General features: G+C 40.9%; 1 protein-coding gene across 6 annotated transcripts in view; it reads left to right on the top strand.

The window, feature by feature from the left end:
• Positions 1-17,304, top strand: part of POC1B (POC1 centriolar protein B) — a 148,919-nt gene that overhangs the window by 10,108 nt on the left and 121,507 nt on the right. For all 6 annotated transcript variants that reach the window (XM_044980371.1, XM_044980361.1, XM_044980387.1 and 3 more), the window contains exons 3-6: positions 780-951; positions 1,793-1,972; positions 3,835-3,942; positions 8,527-8,642. In XM_044980371.1, coding sequence (XP_044836306.1) covers positions 780-951; positions 1,793-1,972; positions 3,835-3,942; positions 8,527-8,642 — 576 coding nt within the window. The remainder of the gene's footprint in view (positions 1-779; positions 952-1,792; positions 1,973-3,834; positions 3,943-8,526; positions 8,643-17,304) is intronic.

Here is a 17,304-nt window from a genome sequence, read left to right as displayed (position 1 = left end):
CTTAGATACCTAATTACTTTTTTGGACACCTATGTTCCAATTTAGGTGACTGAAACAGATATTAGGAGTGGAATTTTCAAGTACAGCTTTAGCACAAGCCTTCCTCTGTGGAGTTAGGCCAACACTTAGTGCTTTTTGAAAATCCCACAGTAGAGACGGAACTTTAGGCACCTATCTGTGAAAATGTGGCTCATGTCACCACTATGACTTTAAATAGCTGCAGATAGAAAAGGCAGTATTTGCTAGCCTGTTTCCAGGTGTTTAAAATTTTGTTCAGCATTGTCAAACCTGTGTTTATAATTATCGGAATATTTACAGTATTTTCATCTTCAGAGTGCTTTGCAAACTAATTTGCTCAATATACCTCAAAAAATAATGTCCTTATGTCACAGATGAGAACATTTTTATAGTGACTTGTCTGAAGTCACAGTGAGCCAACGTTAGTGTCAAAATTTCTGTTTAGGAGTTCCTGGCTGGCTCCCAGACTTTGTACTAGGGCCACTAGACCAAACCTTTCTCTCGAAACATTAAATAGATAATACATTCAGTGGCGTTGACAAAATCCACGGTTATTGTTTTTGTAGGCATTTTTTGTCATTTGACTTCCATATTAAAAATTAAAAGATTGTTAATGATAGTGGAATTTAAGGTACTGTCACCAGTTAAGTATGTAGCTATAATACATGTGTATTTTAAATTTGAATAATTATCGGAGTTCTTATTATTTCAAGTGATCTAGTTGTTTGCCAGAAAATAGCTTTCAAATTATTTCTTGCCAGCCTCATCATCTTTGGATAGGTTTCTTATGATATGGAATTTGAAGCCACAGTCCAGAGCTTTCAGATTTGTGGGTCACGTGGAAGCTGTGACCAGTGTACAGTTTTCACCAGATGGGCACCTCATGGCATCTGCTTCTCAGGATCGGACTGTTAGACTATGGATTCCCTGTATGTGAGTATAACTGAAGTGTATTGGTTATATATTTTGATACTGCAATACCAATATAGGAGAAACTTCAGATCTGTAGATTATTGCCCCCTTCCCACATCAGGTGGACTTAAGAGATGATGGGAGTCTGCCGGCAGCTGGAAGCAAGGTTCTTCATTCTCCTTGGTTCCTCTGCAGTTATATAAGAGTACAGAAATTAGGAGGCCTTAGCTCAAAGCAAGCAAGCATGAGTGGGTGGCAGGAGGAGGAAGGCCTAAAATTCATGTGGCAGTGTTTCTTTCAAACTCAAAGGATACATTTACTTAAATGGGAGTTGTGTGGCTAAAATTCTGTGCAACCGTTTGCAATTTGGAGGTAAGTGATGAAGGAAGCCAAGACAACACTGCAACTTTTATTCATTCAATCAAAATTTGTCTGTTCCTTTAGAGAAAAATGGTAGTATTATGAACAAAAAATATCATAAAGCCATTTTACAGTACAGAGGCTTTTACCTTCACTCTTAAGATTGTTAGATTAAAATATTTTTATTTCATTAATTACATATTCTGAACTAAGTAGCAAGGCAAATGCTGGCAAGGCAAAGTACTTTTATATTTTAGAGTTAGTCATCTAGATAAATAAACTTCTGCTAGATTAGAAAACCTTTTTTTTTTTTCTTCAAAATGTCTGTGTGGCTTTTTCTAAAGCCCATAATCAGGTTTTACCAAGAGAGATTGTTCTTGTGTATAGGTGTATTCAGGGAGGAATAGATTAATTTTGATCTTTTAATCAGTGTCAGATTATTATTGAGTTTTATATTCTCTACAAGGTTAATATTGTGTAAAATGTTAACATATATTTTCAGTCATGGAGAATCTTCAGCCCTGAAAGCCCATACTGCACCTGTCCGTAGTGTGAACTTCTCACATGATAGCCAGTTCCTAGTTACAGCGTCCAATGACAAATCAATAAAAGTATGGAGTGTCCACCGTCAGCGCCTTTTGTTTTCCTTATTCCAGCACACACACTGGGTTCGCTGTGCCAAGTGAGTGTTGTATTGTGTTCTTTCATAGTGAGTTTGTAAAGGAGGAGCATTATATGCCAATTTCCTTGTTTAGAACGTCAAACAAGGCATTTTATTTTCCAGAGGCTGACCAAGCATGCAGAAAAATGTGTAAATGGTAGAAAGCTGTTAAATGTGAATCATGTATCCTCAGGTATATTATTAAAATGATATAAGTTTAGTGCTATAGGCCCAGATTTTTAAAGGTACTTGGGTGTAGCTGAGCTCTGTGTACAATGCCTAATTAATTTAGAAGCCAAAATCCCCTAGCCAGTTGCTGGAATTTGGGCTCCGAAGTTCCTAAATCCCCTTTGAAAATGAAATTTAGCCTCCTAAATCAGTTAGGCTTTGTACATCGAGTGCAGCATGCCTAAATACCTTTAAATATCTGGGCTATAATACGTAAATGTATCTAGTTGTTTACTTATCACTGTACACAAAAAATATTGAAAAAAAATAGATATGGGAATTTTTTTGAAGAAAAAGTAAGACGTATTTTTATCCTGTTTTTCCTATATTCTGTAATTGTGTTTGAAACTTATGTTTTAGCTTTTCCGCATACATGCAGTTTCTTTCAAATTCCTGTTTTTCTCTTCAGATAGTAAGGTTATATAGGGATGGTTACAAGCCAAAGTACAAAGCAGGTTGTTATTTATGACTTACAGAAATGGATAGTGCACCAGAAAATTTCTTTAAATGCACAGTTGGTTGCAGTGTTGAGGCTGTATTGGTCCCAGGATATGAGACTGACCAGGGGGATGAGGGTAATGTCTTTTATTGGGCCAACTTCTTTTGGTGAAAGAGCCGTGCTTTCGAGCTGCACAGCGCTCTTCAGAGGAAGAAGAGCTCTGTGCATCTCTTGCACCATCAGAATTTGGCCCAATAACAGACATTACCTCGTTCACCTGGTCTCTCTCTCTAAATAAAGCAAAAATAGGGCTGGCCCACTACTTAAAGACAGAGTAAATCTCCAAGGACAGTGAGAGGGTGAATTGCCCATTATTGTTCTGCTTGGTTCTAAAGGAGAGGTACATCAATTGTTTGATTAACATCAGCATTGATATTGAAAAATATGAATATATTGTGATAGCAGCACATAATGAAATTCACTATAGAGCACTAGAGGAAAGTGGTAAAAAGAAGAACAGAACATAAGGCAATCGGTTTTGAAAACTCGCAGAGGATTACAGAAGTGCAATACTGCACCTGTATTAAAAAAGAGAAGTAATGAGTACTGGAGAAACTAGACTAATAAGTTTGACTTTGATTCATGGAAAAATTGTTTTTAAAAATAAGAAACAAAAAAAAACAGATTAGCCAGTCTGGGAGAGTTTAGGGTAATTATTGATGGATCATTGTTAGTTTAGAAAGACTTACCTAGTGAAAACTCTCAAGTATGTGTACGTTTAATACCACTAAAATATTCATGGTAGAGAAAGCCTTAGTTTAAAATTTAAATGCACAGTTCTAGTATGACCCTCTGTTTCCATTCACTTGAAATGTTTCTGCAAATTTCTCCTTTAGAGCTGAAACTTTCATACCTGGATTCAGCCTACAGGTCATTCTTCTACTCTCCTCCCCCATTCAGCTGTATGGGTGTTTAAAAATATATTTTAGATTTCAGGGGTGGAAGAGGTTTTTTTTTAATAAATGGTGTAGGAAGGGGTAATCTTTTCTGCCTAGTTTTGTGAACTTGACATTTCTCAGTAAGTATAACACCCTTAAACTTAAAACCTGAGATTGTCCTAGAAAATACCTCTTAATATTTATTTACTATTCAGTTATCTGTATTACTGAATATTTGATACTACTTCTTAAATAGAAACCTTTTTTATACTTTACAGATTTTCACCTGATGGAAGATTAATAGCATCTTGCAGTGAGGATAAAACTGTTAAAATCTGGGATGCAGCAAATAAAATATGCATTGATAGCTTTACAGACTATGAAGGGTAAGTGCCATGCAATGGAAGAGTGCAGAAGTATATTTAACATGATACAAAGTTCATATTTTGTGCTGCCTTAAATCAAATTTCACCAACATCTCTATGCAATACTTGAAAATAGATGCAAACTTTTCTACCAGCAGATGGAAATCAAAGAAATGCAAAAAAAAATTATTTTTAAGAAGTTAGCTGTCTGTCTAAATGTGCCCATCTCTTTTTCTGTCTTCAGGAGATGAGACCAAACCTGTCTTGAGAAGATGACTGGGTTAGACTTCTGACTACTTTTATCTTTGAATTTTTCCCCAATATTTTCCTTTCTGTTAATTTAGAGTAGGATGTTTGTTAGTGAAGAATTCTTAATTTTTCCCCTCATACTCATTAATTAGTTGATAAGGGGGTTAATATACAGTGTGTTCTGCCCAGGGCCGGCTCTAGACCCCAGCGCGCCAAGCGCGCGCTTGGGGCGGCGTCCCGCGGGAGGGCGGCAGGTGGCTCCGGTGGACCTCCCACAGGCATGCCTGCAGACGGTCTGCTGGTCCCGCGGCTCCGGCCACTGGAGCTGCGGGACCAGTGGACCCTCCACAGGCACGTCTGTGGGAGGTCCACCGGAGCCGCGGGACCGGCGACCGCCAGAGCGCCCCCTGCGGCGTGCCGCCGTGCTTGGGGCAGCGGAAATCCTAGAGCCGCCCCTGGTTCTGCCTTCTTTGGCTGTAGAAAATACTTTGGTATCATATTATCCTATCCCATAAAGGGAGTCAGCTTTTGGGATGCATGGAACCTCCTGGAAGAGCCCAATATATGCACTTTATTAGTTTCACTAGTGCTATACTATCTCTCTCCACCCTTTGTCTGAGCTGAAAAGTACTTTGAGCTCTGCGGCCTGTCACTATCTCAGTCTTCCTGCAAGTATAGCAGCAACAGCACTTCAATTTTACTATTGAGAGCTTGAGACTTGCTTTCTAGAATGAAATGAGTTTTCTAGGTTTAAGGCTTCAAGCACTCCTGTAATGGAGAGCTTTTTCCTGTTGTTGAACTCAAGGAAGGAAATTTAACCCCTATCCTTAGTAGGATGGCAGAAAGGAAACCAGATTATTTTTTTTTCCCCCAGCATGTTTTCTGTTTTTTTGTTTTGTTTTTGTTTTTTCCCATTCTTGGTTAGTCCAAGCTGCTTATTATAGTCATCTGCTGTTTTATACCAGTGATGTTCAGATGTGGAAAAATAAGCGTAAACAAATACATAACCGGAGCTTTGGCAGATTCCTCAACAGTCAGACCTCACTGAGCTCACTATTTTTGTCTTTGTCCCTAATCTTGCTCAATATAAATATGTCAACAGGAGAATCGTTCAGAAATATTAAAATTATTAAAATAAGCCAGTTCCTGGACAAATTCTACAAATCTATAGCTGAACCCCCAGCACTTTGTAGCCATTGACACTGTACAAAATAGTTTTATCCTTCCTCTATAAGGACATTTGCTAGTACATCAACTCTTTGAATAATCAAGATGATTTGACCCATTGCTGTTCAATGCATAGTCCTTCATATTTCTGTGCAAGGGATAGATCATGTTTTTCTGAAGCAATCACTGTAATGGAACAGGAATGGTGGGCTCCCAAGTGTCTTACGTAGACCTTTGATGCTATGGAAGCCTGCTGTGAGTGAGGGGCAAGGTAGTGTGGGGCTTTTCTTTGGTGTAACAATAAGAGTTCAGAAGCTGGGAGGGAACGCAGGAGGGAAATCCCTTTTTCTAATTTTTTTCCTTTTGCTGCTATGATTGGTGATTATGTTAGGGACACTTGTTGCTGCTGATGCTGCCATGAGAAGGCAGATTTTAAACTATTCTGTTTTTCTAGATACTCTTCCTAGGTCTATTCTGTTCATTTGGTATGTCTGTGTGTGCTCCCACTGTCTGAGGAGACTTGAAGGGATGTTTAATAACATCGGTTCCTTAGTTGTAATTTGTGTTTTCCAAGTCTCTGTGCCAGCCAAAACCTTCCGTTCCATTGGCGGAGTTAGGACTGTCTTTTGTCTAAGTATTTTCTTTAGAATAAATAGAATTTTAATTGCTCTGAAAATCCAAAGTCCCTAACTGAGCAGAGTCAGCCATCCAGTGTAGCAAGAGTGTTCTGTTTTCCCCAAGAATATCATAGAATCATGGAATATCAGGGTTGGAAGGGACCTCAGGAGGTCATCTAGTCCAACCCCCTGCTCAAAGCAGGACCAATTCCCAACTAAATCATCCCAGCCAGGGGTTTGTCAAGCCTGACCTTAAAAACCTCTAAGGAAGTAGATTCCACCACCTCCCTAGGTAACCCATTCCAGTGCTTCACCACTCTCTGAGTGAAAAAGTTTTTTTCCTAATATTCAACCTAAACCTCCCCCACTGCAACTTGAGACCATTACTCCTTGTTCTGTCATCAGGTACCACTGAGAACAGTCTAGATCCATCCTCTTTGGAACCCCCTTTCAGGTAGTTGAAAGCAGCTATCAAATCCCCCCTCATTCTTCTCTTCTGCAGACTAAACAATCCCAGTTCCGTCAGCCTCTCCTCATAAGTCATGTGCTCCAGCCCCCTAATCATTTTTGTTCCCCTATTTCTTCCTGTTGATTAGGTGAATTTAGATCCATGACTAGAACTAGATGAATGTGAAGAACCCAAATTACCAGGTGGCAAATCACCATATAATGACTGCTTGGAGTAACTAAGTCCTGGAACCCACCAGGGGAGAGGCAATTCTTGATTTAGTCCTAAGTGGAGGACAGAATCTGATCCAAGAGGTGCATATGTCTGAACCACTCAATAATAGTACCTGTAATGTAATTAAATTTAACATCCTATCACCAGGACTAGATGGTATTCAACAAAGAATTCTGAAGAAATTCAAATATGAAATTGCAAAACTACTAACTGTGTTATGTAATCTATCATTTAAATCTGTTTCTGTGCCAGATGACTGGCAGCATACTAGCTATCATCCAATTTTTTAAAAAGATTCCATAGGTGTTCCTGGCAGTTACAGGCTTGTAAGCCTAACTTCAGTACCACACAAATTGGTTGAAACTATAATCAAGAACAGAATTAATTATCAGATACATAGGTAAATAAAATATGTTGGAAAAAGTCAACCTGGCTTTTGTAAAGGGAAATCATGCCTCACCAATCTATTAGAATTCTTTGAGGGGGTTCAACAAGCATGTGGACAAGAATGAGAATAGTGGATAATAGTGTACTTTGACATTCAGAAAGCCTTTGACAAGGTCCCTCACCAAAGGCTCTTAAGTAAAGTAAGCAGTCATGGGATAAGAGGGAAGGTCCTCTCATGGATCAGTAACTGATTAAAAGACAGGAGGAAAAAAAGAGTATAAATAAATAGTCAGGTTTCACTGTGGAGAGAAGTAAACAGCAGTGTCCCCCAGGGATCTGTACTGGGACCAGTGCTGTTCATCATATTCATGAATGATTTGGAAAAGGGTGAACAGTCAGCTGGCAAAGTTTGTAGATGATACAAAATTACTCAAGATACTTAAGTCCAAAGCTACTGCGAAGAATTACAAAGGGATCTTGCCAAACTGGATGACTGGGCAACAAAATGGCAGATGAAAATCAATGTAAATAAATGCAAAGTAATGCACGTGGGAAAACATAATCCAAATTATACATGCAAAATGATGGGCTCTAAATTAGCTATTGCCACTCAAGAAAGAGGTCTTGGAGTCATAGTGGATAGTGTTCTGAAAACATCTGCTCAATGTGCAGCGGAAGCTTTTTTTTTTTTTTTTAAAAAGCTAACAGGATGTTAGGAGCAATTAGGAAAGGGATAGATAATAAGACAGAAAATATCTTAATGCCACTGTATAAATCTGTGGTATGCCCACAACTTAAATATCACATGCAGTTCTGATTGCTCCAGCTCAAAAAGGATATATTAGAATTGGAAAAAGTACAGAAAAAGGCAACAAAAACTATTAGGGGTATGGAACAGCTTCCATATGAGGAGAGACTAGGACTAGTCATCTTAGAAAAGAGACAACTAACACGGAATATGATAGAGCTCTATAAAATTATGAGTGGTGTGGAGAAAGTTAATAGGAGAGTGTAACCTTCCCTTCACATAACACAAGAACTGGGGGAACCCAGTGAAATTCATAGGAGGTTTACACACACAGAAGTGCTTCTTCACACAATGTACAGTCAACCTGTGGAACTTGTTGCCAGGGGGTGTTGTGAGGGCCAAAATAGAGCTAGGTTGAAAAAAGAATTAGATATGTTCATGGAGGATAGGTCCATCAATGGCTCTCAGCCAGGATGGTCAGGGATGCAACCCCATGGTTTGGGTGTCCCAAACCTCTGATTGCCAGAAGTTGGGAGTAGATGATGGCATGGATCACTTGATGATTGATCTGTTCTGTTCATTCCCTCTGAAGCTTCTGGCACTGGCCACTGTTGGAAGAAAGGATACTGGACTAGATGGATCATTCATCTAACCCAGTATAGCTGTTCTTACGTGCTTATTAATTCTCTTGAATTATAGCTATTGCTGTTAAAACAGCAAAACTCATTAAATCTATTTTCATGATTTCCATCTAGGTTTGCAAACTACGTTGATTTCAATCCAAGTGGTACGTGTGTAGTTTCTGCAGGTTCTAATCATACAGTGAAGCTCTGGGATATTCGAATGAACAAGTTGCTGCAGCATTACCGAGGTAAAAGCTTACATAGCTCATGGTAACTAAACCTGTTTACTTAATTCTTCTATAATTATATTATAAATTAAATTATATTAGAATTTCTTTAAAATGGAAGCAATAAAATATCTTGTAACATTAAGAAATAATATTCCCTTAACTATCCTTTATTTACATTTTAGTGTACCTTGATCTCATTTTATACTGCTGAGAATACTTTTCCTTTTCCCTTCCGCTAATTCTCCTTGAGAGAAGACTGATGAAATTATGCCCAAAATGGAATTATAAAGTGGCCACACAAGGTTTATTTCATTCAGTTTAAGAGTTGACTTGTGAGGTTTTCTTGGCAGGAAATCCCACTGCCTCTTGGATTTGAAGACAAATGCTGTTTTCTAGTTTTTAATGCAGAATCTTCTACCTGGCCATTGCGAAAGTGACACATGCGCTAGACTCCTCAATGACAATAAACAGCTATAAGAAAGTTGTTGCTTAATAACAGATGTTGCTTATTAACAGCTTACTCTGAGAAAGTGTGGTCCAGTGGTTAGAGCGTGAGATTGGGAGTTAGAGCATGGGACTTCTGTCTTTTAATGCAAATTATGCCGCTGAGTAGTTCTCTGGTCTTGGACAAGTTACTTATCCTTTCAGTGTTTGGCTTTCCATATAGGTGTTGCAAGTAATAGTTAACATTTGAAAAGTGCTCTGGAAAATAGTTATGAAAAGATAAGTATTATTATTATTCAAATAAGGCAAAATGTGGGAGAAATAAATGGCATGAAAATTAACGTTCAAGTAGTTTTCATGTTACGTTGAAATAATACTCTGAATTTCAAGTTCTAGTCTACAAATTTAGGAAAGACTGGAGATATGGGGAGGAGACAGATGCATGATGGGGGATACTGTTCTAAATAAAAATTCTGAATTAGAAGCTGAAAGCTCATCCTGTTGCATGGGTGAAATTCCTAAATGTGTGTGTCAAAAAGCTGATTAAAAAGGGCTCTTGTTTCCATGTGTTGTGTTGCAGGGAGCAATGTTGCTGTTTGTACATGTTCCCCAAAGTTTGTACACAGAGCAGCCCCTTGGTTGGCAGCACAACCATCTCCTTGTTACCCCACATAGCTGTTACTCCCACTTTCTCTGATCAACTGTCACATTCCAACCACCATGGAACCTTTGGACTCCAGCATTCCATCTGGTTCTGACAGCCCCACTGATGCTTGAACTTCATGATATTCCAAATAAAAAAGAGCCATCAGCCATGGTTCTAGCTGTTTCACTTCAGTGATTCACCAGACATGCTAGGCTTTAGGGCTGTCACCCACAAAAGCTTATGCTCAAATAAATTTGTTAGGGTACGTCTTCACTACCTGCCGGATCGGCGGGTAGCAATCGATTTCTCAGAGTTCGATATATCGGATCTCATCTAGACGCGATATATCGAACCCCGAACGCGCTCCCGTCGACTCCGGAACTCCACCGGAGCGAGTGGCGGTAGCGGAGTCGATGGGGGAGCCGCGGACGTCGATCCCGCGCCGTGAGGACGGGTAAGTAATTCGAGCTAAGGTACTTCGACTTCAGCCACGCTATTCACGTAACTGAAGTTGCGTACCTTAGATCGACCCCCCCTCCCCCCGCCAGTGTAGACCAGGCCTTAGTCTCTAAGGTGCCACAAGTACTCCTGTTCTTTTTATACAGACAGAGTGACAGTCCTGGAAGATTTGTGTCGATTTTGTGCAGGTGGCAAATGAGCAGTGTGTGCTGCTGTGACGGGGTGTGTGTGTGTTGGTTGTGTTGTTCTGTAAGTGGTTTTGAAAAACTGGCAGTTGGGCCAACTAATCCACCTTCTGTGCAGTCTTCCTCATACAACCAATTAAAGTGTTGCATAAAAATTAGTTGTAATGCAGTGGTTTTCAGCCTGTGGTCCCCAAACCTTTCAGGGTCCACAGACAATATCTAAAATTTCCAAAGGGATCCACACCAAAAATTTTTTAGATGTCTGCAAATGGAAAAAAAAGTTGAACACCATGTGTAAGGGTGGCAGTTGGTTGAGTTACCTCTGATATCACAATGGTGTAGGTCTCTTGGCGTACCATAGACACATGCTTTACTATAGCTGTACTGCACAGCTATAATTAGTAAAGTCAGAGTGGCTGAGAACTTAAAAATTGGATGGTAACAGACCGCGAAACTCAGTGATAATTTAACCTGGTGATATTCTAAACAAAAAGGGTCGTCAGTCATGTTTGTAGCTATTTCCAGTTTTGTGTTGACTCTGCAGACATTCTAGTCTACAGTGACAATCCGTGAATCTTATTAAGTAGGTGTTATTTTTCTTCGTCTTCCTCCTTTTGATTTTCAATATGTTACAGTATTTCAGTATATTACAGTATGAAAGTTTTAGAAAACATAGTATCAGAGGGATAGCCCTGTTAATCTGGATCTGTAAAAGCAGCAAAGAGTTCTGTGGCATGTTGTAGACTAACAGACGTATTGGAGCATGAGCTTTCATGAGTGAATACCGACTTCATCGGATGCATGTAGTGGAAATTTCCAGGGGCAGGTATATATATGCAAGCAAGAAGCATGCTAGAGATAACGAGGTTAGTTCAATCAGGGAGGATGAGGCCCTCTTCTAGCATCCATCTGTTAATCTGTAAGGTGCCAAAGGACTCTTTGCTGCTTTTAGAAAACATACACATCTGTGATTAATAGAATAATTCAATATTTATAGAATATCAGTTTCCTACTAATGGCTGGTTTACACTACAAATTTAGGTAGATGGAAGCCACCTTACATTGACCTAATAATATATGCGTCAATACTACCAGGTTTCTTCCTCTGACCTAACTCATCTGTGACATCGATTTAATTACTCCACCTCCGTGAGAGGCATAGTGCTTAATTCAATGTTGATGGGTCAACAGAGAGGCAGTGTAGACACAGTGTTGTATAAGTTGACTGAATTGGTCTCCAGGAAGTGTCCCATGATGCTCTGCTGTGACTGCTCTGGAGATCATTTTCAACTCCGCTGCACAGGAGCCAGGTACACAGGAAACAGTCCCTCCCTTGTTAGAACTTTTGAATTCCTATTTCCTGTTTGATCAGCATGGAGAGCTTGCCAGTCCAGCTGATCATGGCGACTCAATACCTCACACACACTCCAGCCTGGCGTGCACAGGAGGTGGTGGATCTTATTGGTCTGTGGGGAGAAGAGTCTGTGCGGGCACAGCTCCGATCCAGCCAAAGAAGCGTAATCATCTACGCAAAGACTGCACAGGGCATGGGAGAGAGGGGCTACAGCAGGGACATGCAGGAGTTCCGTGTAAAAATCAAAGAACTTGGCAGGCATACCAGAAGACAAGGGAGACAAACAGTCGTTCTGGTTCTGCATCACAGACATGCCGCTTCTACAATGAGCTGCATGAGATTCTCAACGGCAACCCCATCACTACCCCCAAACATCAAGTGGATACCTCCCAGGAGTCTGAGTCCTGGGCTACCTCAGGCAACAACGAGGAGGACACTCTGGACAAGGAAGAGGAGGAGAATGGGAGACAGGCAAGCAGTGGATCCATTTACCTTGAGAACCAGGAGCTATTTTTAACCTCGGAGCCCAGCCAGTCACAGGACAATATGGTGGCTGAGCGTGATGCCAGGGAAGGCACCTCTAGTTTGTATGCAATTCCAATCAAACTGTAGGGGTTACATGCTCTTATATTTTGTTTAATCTTATGAAAAAGTGAGGTGCAGTGGATATCTGCTTCACAGTGGCTGCTCCAGCTACATAGAGAGTGCCCTCCGGAAAAGACTGTGTGCACAGGAATGGCCTGGGAATCCTCAATGGAGATCTCTAGGAAACTTTCCGGGGAGGGCTGCCTAATTTCTTCTACCACGGTATGACACTTTCCCATGGCACTCCAGTATTAACTCTGCTGGCACTGCGATACACAGCATAGCATGTAAGGACTGGGTCCGTTCACAAACGCTTGCAACATCTGCTCTCTTGCCACCTCTGTTTCCTTCAGGAGACTGATATCACATAAGGTCACCTGGGGAGATGGTGGAAGTTTTCATTACGAGTGCTCGTACTGCAAATATTAGAGCATGTGATCCACCACCCATGTGACTTTTGGGCCCCTCAGCCACACTTCCTTTAACATGCTGGTGGTTTTGTTGCAGGGATCGGTGCTGACCTCACATTCTGCAAATCCAGGATGACTATTACCAGCAGCATTAAGAGAAGTGGGGAGTGGGCTTCTGTGCTCTCTTGTGGCCACAAACCCCTGCCCCTCCTCCTTGGACAAAGACCACAATTTTGGAGGCTTAACGCTGGTCCCTGGTCTCAAAGCTACATCCATGTTGCTAGGGGGTAGGGTCATGGTCCACATGTGCTCCCAATGTGGATTTCCCACAAGTTGCAGCACCGGGCCTGCGCCCAAGCCACTGAGCCGTGCTCACCATGGTTGAAACAGCAAATCGGTTCATTGAATAGCTAAGGATTCTGATTATGTTCTGGCTTGAACTTGAGTGTAATAAGGGAGTGATTTTTAAATAGCAACCTTGCACTAGACCCATGGTATGCACTGACAATGGTTTCCTTGTGCTTTGCGTGCCTTACAGTGGAAAGCTTGTCCTTCAGCACATCCTCCACACCAGCAGAGAGGCTTTCACAGATTAGAAGGTGGAAAAAGAGAACACGTGATGACATGTTCAGTGAGATAATGAATGCCTCTGGGACCGCTGACATGGCGCTAAGAGCCTGGAGTATTTCATTGTCTGAAAAACTGGACATGGATATGGAGAGCATCCCAGGAGCATGAGGGTGGCATGCAGAATGAGATGCAGATTATGAAGGACCAATCAGACATGTTGAGGCATCTGGTTGAGCTTCAAGAAAAACACCTTGAGGCTAGACTCCCTTTGCAGCCCCTGCAAAACTGCCTGCAAGCATCGCCCTGTTCCCAAGCCCCCTCCCCAAAACGTTCCAGGAGGTTGGGTGAGGGGGAAGTTCAGTATCCTTTTCACTCAACTCTGGGAGAAGGTACTAAGAACAAACGGTAGCCATTCAAAGATCTTTGATGGCAAGACTACTGTGCTTTCACAGGCAAGCTGACTTGGTTTCTTCCTTCCCAATTTTATCACATTGTTTGCCCAAGGTTAAATTATTTTCCTGGTCTTTCAATTTCTTTATGCTTGTGCAATAAAAATCAATGTTTCAAGAATGAAATGCTCTTTATTCCAATTGTGGGGACTTAGGAGCGGGAGGGCGGTACAGGGAAACTGATGCAACTAGGAGATTGTATGGGAAGGCACAACGCAGATAAGTGGTGCACATTACTGTGGTTCATTACTGAAACAGGTTTTCAAACCCTCCTGGAGATGCAGAGCTCCTTGCTGGACTCTTCTTTTTGCCCTGGTATCTGGGTGTTCAAAATTAGCTGTGAACCTATCTGTCTCCATGCCCCACCCCTGCAGAAACGTCTCTCCCTTTGCCTCCCAGATATTATGGAGCGCACAGCAGGCAGTGATGATAATAATAGGGATATTGCTTTCACTGAGGTCTAACCTAGTAACCAAACTGCGCCAGTGACCCTTTAAATGGCCAAAGGCACATTCCACCACCAGTCTGCACTTGCTCCGCCTATTGTTGAACCATTCCTTACTGCTGTCCACGTGGCCACTGTATGGCTTCATGAACCATGGGAGCAAGAGGTAGGCTGGGTCTCCCAGGTTCACTATTGGTGTTTCAATGTCATCAGTAGTTATTTTGTGATCTGGAAAGGAGGTTCCTGCTTGCATCTTTCTGAACAGACTTGTGTTCCTATAGATGCGCATGTCATGCACCTTTCCTGACTATCCCACCTTGATGATGGTTACACGCCCCCTGTGATCCACCCGTATTTGCAACACCATTGAAAAGTATCCCTAACAGTTACTAAGTGGTCTGGTGCTAAGATAAGGATATGCATTCTATCGCCCCACCGTTCAAAACCATCCACTATGTCCCGCACGTTGCCCACAGTCATGACCCTTCTTAGCAAAAGTTGATTAATGGCCCTGCACACTTGGATCACAACAGCTCCCACAGAGGATTTAGCAACTCTGGTAGCAGTCTGGCACTGTAAGCTTCCACAGAGCGATCACTGCTCGCTTCTCCACTGTCAGAGCATGTCTCATTTTGGTGTTGCTGCATTTCAGGGCTGGGGAAAGCTCTGCACAAAGTTCCTGGAAGGTGACCTTCCACATCTGAAAGTTCTGTAGCCAAAGTTCATCATGTCATAGCCGCATAACAAAGCAATCCCAACAGTCAGTTCTTGTTTCCCAGGACCAGAAACGGCGTTCCACTTGTGCTCAGCTGCTCTATGACTGCCAGAAGTAACCGGGAATTGTTTCTTTCTATGGCTTGCAGCTGGGCTGCTTGAATGACATTGCAATGTTCCGCGCTGTGGCTCCTGTCTCGGCTCTGGAAATACTGCAGGATAAGGCACAAGGTGTTTGTAATGCTCACAACAATAATGCACATCTGAGCGAGGTCCCTGCTTCTCTGGCTATTGCATACGTGTGCCTAAGCCAGGCTTTCGAAAAAAGACACAAGAAAATATGGGTTGTTTGCCGTTGATATCAGGGGAGGGATGGAGGAAGCGGGATCATGGGAGGCCGAAGCCATGTTTGCATTCCTCCCTGTGACAATGTTTTGGTCCCATGAGGTGTTGCAAGCCCTTCTCATAACCCCCTGCAGCTAGTTACACTGTAGGATAGCTACCTGTGGTGCACTACTCTGTGCATCAGTGCAAGCGCTGCTAGTGAGGATGCACTCCACGGATACAATCGACCGACTTATTTACTGCAGTGTCTGTGTGTCGACTTACATTACATTGACTTAACTTAGTAGTGTAGACATGCCCTAAATCTATTTTCAAATGTTTAGAAAACAGCTAAAATACAGACATTTCCTTTTCTTCCTCCAAAAACAATTTTTCCTTAAAAGTCATAATTTTGAGTTTTTATAGTGGCATGACTGCTCAAAGAGACTTTTTTGTGAGTGGAGTTTAGTATAAAACAACTTTTTTCTGTTTTTTGTACTATTAAATATAGCTGCTACCCATTTGTATATTGAAATTCACCAAGCCATTAGCTTGTAGCAAAGACTAATATTTTCCACCAAATAGCCAAATTTTAAAAAATATTAAAAAGAGCTATAGTTACTGTGATACTTTTGTTTATTGGGGCAAGGAAAGGACATTCTTAATCTGTTTTTTTATGTCTGGGCCACCATCCTTATGACCGAATAGGAGGATGGGCTCCATTCAGTGTCTGTTGCCACTCGGTAATGGGCAGGTCGTACGATTTGCTGATTGTCCAGCTACAGTTGGTTTAAAGTCAGTAGGATCCAAGGAAAGTCAATAGGAGATGAATGTGCTCTGCATCTCACAAGATCCAGCCCTGATTGACTAGGGCCCTGATCCAGTGAAGCACATGTTTAAGCATATGTTTAACTTTAAGCCTGTGCATAGTCCCATTGAAGTTAGCTATATGCCGAAGTATTTTGCTACATCAGGATGTGACAGTGTGATTAATATCACTCGGTCCCTCTTCTCCAAGAACAGAAACTGACAGTACAGAAAACAATAATGTAAACATTTAATATTTATTAAATATGTCTTTTTTATATGTTTTAGTGACTCAATATTACATATTATCTACCTTTTTAGCTTTCAGGAGAATGCCATTTGAGTTAAAAACTGCAACGTATATCAACTTGGTTCCTTTGAAACTGTCCTATAATTTCACAGACTCTGAGAAGTTGCTATAATCTTAAGAATTCATATTTATTTTATTTTAAAAATCCCCATGTGAAAGTCAGCTTAACCATCTGAGTTTGGCCAATAAAAGATGGGACATTCAATGCTAAGGCTTTCTTTTCATCCTAAGCTCATGTTATTGGGTCTAGGTACCAGAAAACACACTCACCGGTATGTGATCATAAGGAGTTTAGGTTTAACAGTATGAAATTAACCACAGAAAATAGCCTTTGCTTTGAATTGCTTTATATTTTTTGGTTTGTCAAACTCTTTAATATTATGATTTTTAACATGCTATATGTTAGTGTCTGGATTCTTTGTGTCTCTTGATAAATTTAATACATGATGTCAACAAAGCTCCTCCTACACCATGAATGCTTTCTGTAATCAAGCTGCAATTATACTCAGATACACCGCTACCTCGATATAACGCCACCCGATACAACACGAATTTGAATATAACGCGGTAAAGTAGTGCTCTGGGGGGGCAGGGCTGTGCACTCTGGTGGATCAAAGCAAGTTCAATATAACACGGTTTCACCTATAACGCAGTAAGATTTTTTTTTTTGGCTCCCAAGGACAGTATTATATTGAGGTAGAGGTATATTTTCTCTTTGTTAAATTAATATCTTTTTAAATGAATTTAAATTAATTCCCCCTGCTAATTGGAAAGCAAACAAGTCTGCATCCTTTATTTTAATAAAAGCATTAATTACTTTAGCATCTCAGAATTTTTCTTCATTTTGTAATTTTTCTGTTGTATTGGCATGGAACTGAGTAACTGCTTTCTTTCACATTTGTTTTTCTTTTCTCTCAGTAATAATGGGAGTTGATTATTGTTTTGAGCACTAGAAAGCAACTACTATAAGAAACGTAG

The sequence above is a fragment of the Mauremys mutica genome, chromosome 1 (genome assembly GCF_020497125.1).
Source record: "Mauremys mutica isolate MM-2020 ecotype Southern chromosome 1, ASM2049712v1, whole genome shotgun sequence".
Taxonomy (NCBI): Eukaryota; Metazoa; Chordata; order Testudines; family Geoemydidae; genus Mauremys; species Mauremys mutica.
The sequence above is the reverse complement of the archived record's forward strand: the minus strand, read 5'-3'. Positions and strand labels throughout refer to the sequence as shown.